This window comes from Microcaecilia unicolor, chromosome 14 (assembly GCF_901765095.1).
Source record: "Microcaecilia unicolor chromosome 14, aMicUni1.1, whole genome shotgun sequence".
Classification (NCBI taxonomy): domain Eukaryota; kingdom Metazoa; phylum Chordata; class Amphibia; order Gymnophiona; family Siphonopidae; genus Microcaecilia; species Microcaecilia unicolor.
The window spans coordinates 15,771,793-15,779,930 of NC_044044.1; the positions used below are offsets into that span (position 1 = coordinate 15,771,793).

The window sequence follows — 8,138 nt, forward strand, 5'->3', positions numbered from 1 at the left end:
GTGAGTGGGCAGAGAGAGATTGTGGGTGAGTGCAGGATGGTGTGCGCGGAGAGAAACAGGATACTGGGTGAGTGAGGTTGAATGGGGCAAGAGAAGGGGAGTGGAAAAGACAGGGTGTTGGGTATTACAAAAAGGAGGCAAAAAGATTGGAATTATGTTGGTATGCTAGCTAAGATGTGGAGGGGAAATTTAGAATTATGGGTGTAGGGTTGGGGGAGAAGAATAAAGTAGAGATGCTGAGCGCTGGGGCAAAGGAAGGTGTGTGCTGTACAGGTCGACCCAAACTGTTCCCCCCCTCCTCCCCAGTTTTGGCCAAAACCAAAACTGCTACCGAAACTAAACACTTAAGGCCGAAACTGCAGCCAAAACTTATCGTCTGGTTTCGGCCAAAACCGATACGGAAAACTTAAGTTTGGTTACGTGAATGTGAACCAATGAGGCCTACTGGGATCTGTCAGATCTTGCAGTCGGTCACAGGGGCGTATCTGGACTCCGGCGGTAGGGGGGGCCAGAGCCAGAGGGAGGGGGCACATTTTAGCCCCTCCCCCCGCCGCCACCGACCCCCCCGCCATTGTCAGAGCCCCCACCGCCACCAATGACTCTCCCCACCCCCCTCCCGCCGCCAACCCTCCCCCGCTGCCGTTGCTTACCTTTGCTGGCGGGGGGCCCCAACCCCCCGCCAGCCGAGGTCCGCTTCCACCTGCCGCTGCCTTAAAAACTACTTCTTCAGCCGGCGGGGGACCCCAAACCCCCGCCAGCCGCCCCGAGGTGTTTAAAGTTCATCTACGGACTCCGAAGTGGATTCAACAGCTCCTATCAACAGCAGCACGGCCACGGAGGCCGAAGATGAACTTTAAACACCTCGGGGCGGCTGGCGGGGGTTTGGGGGTCCCCCACCGGCTGAAGAAGTAGTTTTTAAGGCAGCGGCAGGTGGAAGCGGACCTCGGCTGGCGGGGGTTGGGGGTCCCCCGCCAGCAAAAGTAAGCAACGGCAGCGGGGGAGGGTTGATGGCGGTAGGGGGGTCCAGGGCAAAATCTGCGGGGGCCCAGGCCCCTGAGGCCCCAAGCAGAAACGCCCCTGGTCGGTCGGTCGGTAGCCCTAACCCACAGGAGATTATTACCCTCCAGTCCCAGGAACTGCAAGCACAGGCTGACAACTAACTGGGAGAGCCATTTTAACAAGGACTTCTCAACAGATCTGGCATGTTTAGGTTCTCACGTCAATGCAGATGTCGTTACATATGCTCTGAAAGAGGAACCTTGTGAGAACATGTAAAAAAAACACACAAAAGACATGATTACTAGCTTTTTCTGCTTATCCAAACCAGGGGCGTAGCCAGACTTCGGCGGGAGGGGGGTCCACAGCCTGAGGTGAGGGGACACATTTTAGTCCCCCCGGCACTGCCGACACCCCCCGCCGCCAGCACCACCACCAACAACTTTGCCCCCCCCCCCCTGCTGACGATCCTCTCGACCCCCCCCCCACCCGCCTGCTGTCGCCTACCTTTGCTGGTGGGGGACCCCAACCCCCGCCAGCCGAGGTAATCTTCTTCCTTCGTTCTGTTTCTGAGTCTGACATTCTGCACGTACATGCAGGACATGAGACTCAGAACGAAGGAAGAAGAAGACCTCGGCTGGCGGGGGTTGGGGTCCCCCGCCAGCAAAGGTAGGCGACAGCGACGGAGGGTTGGCGGCGGGAGGGAGGGTTTTGAGGGTCGTCAGCAGGGGGGGGGGTCCAGGGCCAAATCTAGTGGCCCCATAGTAGCTACACCCCTGATCCAAACTGTGCACAAGTAACAAGGAAATGTAACACTGAGATGTTTCCCGTTTTGTATTTAGTTATAAAACTGATTAAGGACAAGCATAATATAGATTCTTACTAAAAGAGGGTAAAGGAGCCCAAACACTGGTCTACATTGCAGACATTATACCAGCACGATGCATAATCCAGAATTTTAAAAAAGCCCATTGATGTTACTGAAGTAAGGACTATATGCTCTGAAAAATTACAATTAAGAGCAATACATTTCTCAAATTCTTATATACATAAACTTTATTTCGTTGTAATATCATTTCCCTACTATAAGCTGACCAGTACCTGTGCTTGAAAGCAATCACCGCAGGTTCCTTTCTCATAGAATCCAGCTTCTGCAGGCCACAAATTTGATTACAGCACTGCCCGGTCGATATTCAGCTCCTGGCCGGTTAAATAGCACTTAATCGACTAAGGGGTCCTTTTATTAAGGTGCGCTGAAAAATGGCCTGCGCAGTTGTAGGCGCGTGTATTGGACACGCGCAGGTCCATTTTTCAGCGCACCTACAAAAAAAAGGTCTCTTTGAAAATTTTGCCGAAAATAGACATGCGGCAAAATAAAAATTGGCGCGCGTCCATTTTGGGTCTGAGACCTTACCACGCCACCCATTCACTTAGTGGTAAGGTCTGTCACATTAACCAGGTGGTAATCATCTGCGTGCACAGAATGTTGGTTACCGCCCGTTTTTTTGCCGTGCACCAGGAAATAAAATGTATTTTCTGGCGTGCGTACCGGACGCACGTAAAAAAACTGAAATTACCGCCCGGGCCACGCGATAACTCCGAATTGATGTGCGTTGGGTGCGCGTAGGAGCCTATGCGGCTTAGTAAAAGGGTCCCTCAGTGCTAATATTCAACTCATGATAGCTGATTATCTCCGCGGAATATTAACATTTAGCACATGTGGCTGAATGGCTATATTACGCGATATAACCGGCTAGCTGCGAATATTCAGTGCTTCGATGGTTAAGTTTAAGCTGGCCCCCCCAAAAATTGGATATTCAGTGCTGGGTCACCAGAAACTGCCCAGCACTGAGTATCCGGGTTCACTGCTGATCGCGGCACTTAGCTGGCCGGCCTCCTGCTCGCTGAACGTCGGCCGCTGCGTCTTCATCATACCCGACGGAGCCTAGAAATTCTTTAGAATCACCCAAATAGTATCCAAGCCAGAATATATATATATATATATATATATATATATATATATATATATATATATATATATATATTTAAATAATGGACCTCCGCTCACATGGATCTCAGCTAATGAAAACCGAAACTAAAGCCACAACGAGTTTACAATGGCTGACTTTGCACTACATTTGGAGTGACAGCTGATGTCATATCTCCACAGCAGGGGCGTACCTACATGGGGCCATGGGGGCCTGGGCCCCCCGTAGATTTGGCCCTGGACCCCCCTGCCGACGACCCTCTCATCCCCCCCTCCCGCCGTCAACCCGCCGTCGCCGTCTGCTACCTTTGCTGGCAGGGGACCCCAACCCCCGCCAGCCGAGGTCCTCTTCTTCCTTCGTTCTGTTTCTGAGTCTGACATCCTGCACGTACATGCAGGACATGAGACTCAGAATGAAGGAAGAAGAGGACCTCGGCTGGTGAGGGTTGGGGCAGGAGGGGGGGTCGAGAGGGTCGTCGGCAGGGGGGGGGGGTCAAAGTTGTTGGTGGTGGTGGCGGTGGCACCGGGGGGGGGGGGGGGGTCGGCGGTGCTGGGGGAGCTAAAATGTGCCCCCTCACCTCGGGCTCTGGGCCCCTCTCCCGCCAAAGTCTGGCTACGTCCCTGCTCCACAGAGAGGTTAATTTCTAAAGGGTTTATCATCCCAAATTTACAAATTTTAATTTTCTACAAAACTTTTGCATCACAAGAATTTATTTGAAGCACTTTATTTACCATATATGCAATATCTTAACTGTATTACTTGCAATCACATTACACACTCACAAAAAAAAACATAATGAAAAGAGTAGCCTCCCCCCCCCCCCCCCCCCCCCCGACTACCTTGCAATCTCTGGTGGTCTAGTAATATATTTAGGGCAGGAGTGATCCCCAGCCACTCTTATCCATTTGAGCTCTACTCTCAGATTGACTGCTGTGACCTGTTGCAACAATCTCATGAGATTGCCAATAGAGGTCATGGCAGCCATTTTGAGAGCAGAGCCAGCTTCGGCAGGGAGCGACTGGGGATCACTCCTGCCTTGACTACACCCCCTAGACTGCCAGGGATTGTAAGACAGGCCCGAGGGGGACACCTACAGGTGGGTGGAGGGGAGGGAGACAAACAGGATAAAGCACAAATTTTTGGCTTCTACTGAAAACACACGGTCAATTTCGGCCGAAAACCATGACCGTAGCCTTTTGGCCGAAAGTGAAACCAGGCAGAAAAAGGATTTGGGGCCAGTTTCAGCACCGTAACTGAAATCAAAATGGAAATTCAGTTAGCCTGTAGTGTGCTTGGCTGGCGGAGAGTGAAGAGAGAGAGAGAGGTTGGTGGTGTACCAGAGTCTTTACCTAGGCACAAGATTGAAGGTTTCCCTGGGGCAGAAATACTCTTGCACTGGCCCTCCTAGCAGGAGTGGGTTTTTTTTTTCCCCCCAAATTTATACACATACATGGACCACAGATGTGCACACATCCTAGGAAGTAGGCTGCTGTTGTCTCCCTTCCGTTCCTCCCTCCAACTCCTAGGAAAGCAAAAGAAATCTCCAGGAACACGGTATCCCATTATTTCAGAGGGTTATCCTTGTGTGGAGATTCTCTCTCCATCTCTGCCTCCCTGCCTCACTCTAGGTATCTCCCGCAATAATCTCCCTTTTCTCTGTTACATCACTTCTCCGTCTCATCCTTCGCTGCCCCAATCTCTCTCTCTCTCTCTCAGTCAATTTTTGTTGCTTTTTCCCCGTTCTGTCTTCTCCTTCTCCTTCCGTCCCCCTTCCTGTCTCTTTTTTCTCTTCCTGATTGCACATCCATCATTTCTCCCCTCAATTTCTTTTTTAATCAAAGCCCACAGAGGCAGGGAATAATGTAAAACCTCCAACTCCAGAGCAGTTTTATCTACCCCAGGTTTTACCAGGAGCTCTGGTGGTTATGCCCAAAGTGAAACCAGGAAGGGTTCCGACTGGTCCAGAAAAAGTCTCAATTCATCCTCCCCCCCCCCCCACTCCCCAGAAAAGACAGAAAACGAGAAGACTGCGCTCACCTGGTGTTTTGTCCAGCCGACTCCGGCGGCCCCCACACAGTCGGACCTTGGACACCAGCAGTAGCAACTGCGTCTGGCACAGAGACTTGGTGCCCCGGGGGCAGACCTTCCTGGGCGGAGGCACTGGCCGACTGACCACTGGTTCCCGGACCACCTCTCTCTTCTGCCGAATCAAGGAGCTGGCAAGGGCTGCCATGGTCACTCCATCTAGGAAGCTGCTGCGGTGGCCATATGTCTCCTCACCAACAAATAAAAAATCTCTAAGAAAAACCTCCAAAAAATTTGAAATATAAGACAAGCCTCGACTTTTTGGGGGCTTGTGAGTACGGCTTGGGGAGGGGGACACAGAGAGGGGATCACTTGTGTGGGTTTTCACAGACGGATGCCTTTCTTTTAAAAGAATTTTTCTGTGCGTACGAGGAAACCAGCTGCTGTCACAGTTCCAAGATTTGAGTTGGGAGACCAACCTAACTTCACCGAGTGCCCTCCACTCTCCCTGGATTGATGCCTTCAGATCTTATGGGAGGGATTTTCCCTTCTGCTTTCCTTAGTTGTTTTCTTCTGTACCTGTGTTATTCTTTGGCTGTGGCTTCTGCCATCAGCTTTCCCAATGGAGATCCACAATTTCCAATCAGCCCTTTTGGACTTTTCACCGTAGGAGACTTCCACCACCTTGGTGCATGGGCACCGTACCCCCCCACCCGCAACGCAGAGGCTTGGGATACGTCAGAAAAGTTCTGTTGTCCACAAAGAAGTCCGCTAAAGTCTCCAAGCCACACAAGGGAGAGACTGTAAAAAAAAGGGGGTAAAGAGGATATTACAAAAAAACAGACCAAAGATCTTGAGAGGGCACTGGGTGGTCCCTCGTGCTTTTTCTTCACCGGGACTTTTTTTCACCACAAGATAGGCTGGCGCTGATCTTTCTTCGTTCTCGGTGGCTTCTGAATTTATTTCCTGGAAGATAGATAGGTGTCAAAACTGACATTGGTGACCCTACATAAGTACATGCCATCTGGGACAAACCAATGGTCCATCAGGCCCAGCATCCTGTTTCCAACAGTGGCCGATCCAGGTCACAAGTACCTGGCAAGAGCCCAAAACAGTACAATTCCATTTTATGCTGTTTATTCTAGAAATAAGCAGTGGATTTTCCCCAAGTCCATTTTAATAACGGTCTATGGACTTTTCCTTTAGGTAGCCATCCAAACCTTTTTTAAACCCCGCTAAGCTAACTGCTTTTACTACATTCTCTGGCAACGAATTCCAGAGTTTAATTACACCTTGAGTGAAGAAATATTTTCTCTTTGATTTGTTTTAAATGTACTACTTTCTAGTTTCATTGTGTACCCCATAGTCCTAGAATTTCTCATCGTGCTGGGCATCATAGGCCTGATTAAATGCAATTTCTAAGCACACTTTGATCATTTGTCTATACCTATGACATCCTATGGACTCCAGAAGGAAGGTTTCTTTGGCACAATGCAAGTATTAAGTGAGCACTCGCAGGGAATTTGAGACACTGAGATCGCACGCCACATACCTGGGCTTAGAAGTGGGGTTCATTACTGTCCTGGTATGCACAAAATTAACATATTGCGGCCCCAAAAAAACCTTCCATTTGACTCAATGATCATAAAATAAAACTTCATTTGGAAGAGGGAGTTTCTCGGCTGTTTCCAACTCTTTTGGGCTTCCAGCACAGTCAGGCTCAACCTTTCGTGAGCTAAGCACCGTAAGCCACCCTCCTATTTCATAACCCCAGCATCTACCCTGATCATTGTAGTGAGGGACTTTCACCAGAGGCCACACAGGGCAGCTCCTTCCAGAACCCAGCAGGAGTGCACTCTGAGCCCAGCCAGTAGGTGTCACCATTGCGTAGTGACTCAGATGTCCTCCTGCATGGGGGGGTAGGGGAGCGATGTGAGTGCTACCTCTGTATCACCCCCCCCCCCCCCCCGACTAGCCCAGGAGGTGGATGATGATCTCAGTCTGGAATCGAACGCAGGACAATCAAAACAACGCTTTTTCAAACTTGAATAAAGTCATTTTAATTTCCAGCATCAGATGGCATCTCCCAAGCCCCCAGTCTCTCTTTCTTGTCTGTCAAAATTTCTGGTACATCATATTACGATGTACCTAAAGCAATTTCCACCTGTAATTGTGTGATATAATAGCAAGGGGATTGGGCAGCCCTGTATTCTGTGTTGGCTGCAATACATCTGATGGACTGAGCTAAGAAGTATTCGCGAGATACTGCCAGAGGTGAGTAAATCTTCCACAGAAGAGACTTGTGTGGTCTCCAAAGGTTGCTTACAGAAATCACCTCTCTCCAGCATTCTCTGCTTTGCAAAATCCAGCTACCAAGGGAAGGGTTATTACATGCATAAGAGCGTTTGAGATTCTAGCCTAGAAAGGAGAGATCTGAGAACCTCCACTGGTAAGAAAGGTAGGAACCCGAACCCCTCTCCCCGCCCCAGCCACTCCAGTCAGCTATCCCCAATTCATTTTGACAGGGTGAATCTTTAATGTCATGGTATCCCTGGTACAAGAGTGCAAGCAAAGCATGGGGGTCTGCAGCACTGGGAGATACTGAGATACATATTCACAGAGTGACAAATGCATTCATTCACATGGAGATACACAATGCCCCCCCCCCCACACACACACACAGAATGCCACCCAGGGAGACTGTCATGTACATACATTCACATAGTCTCACGTTCGATCACAGTGATACAAACACATACACACAATGAGGGCATGTGGGTATTTGAGTTGAGCAGAGTTTTCCCCTCACCCTGTCCTGGATTCTGGGCGCTGCTTTCCTGGGTGGGATCCCCTCTTGTGGGGACGCTGCTCCTCAGCCGCTCACTCATGTCCCCATGTCACTCGCAGCCATGTGTGTGTGTGTGTGTGTGTGAGTGTGTGCCCGCATTGCAAGTCTCCTTTCTCCTCTTTGGCAGAGATCAGCGTGTCCTTCAGTGCTCGCTGAGGGATGGAGAGCTAGTCATCTTTGCAGGGGGGGGGGGGGTGGAGAGAAAGAGGGAGGGAGAGGGATGGAGGGAAGGCGGGAGAGAAAAACAGAGAGAGGGGACAGCCCCTTCTGCACTGCACAGC

General features: G+C 50.4%; 1 protein-coding gene across 1 annotated transcript in view; it reads right to left on the bottom strand.

Annotated features, from left to right (window-relative positions):
- FGF11 (fibroblast growth factor 11) overlaps nt 1-7,932 on the bottom strand; it is a 64,370-nt gene extending 56,438 nt beyond the window's left edge. The window contains exons 1-2 of the mRNA XM_030186914.1: nt 7,819-7,932; nt 5,022-5,975 (exon numbers count right to left, since the gene is read on the bottom strand). Coding sequence (XP_030042774.1) covers nt 5,022-5,217 — 196 coding nt within the window. The 5' untranslated portion in view covers nt 5,218-5,975; nt 7,819-7,932. The remainder of the gene's footprint in view (nt 1-5,021; nt 5,976-7,818) is intronic.
- Between the last annotated feature and the right edge of the window lie 206 nt (nt 7,933-8,138).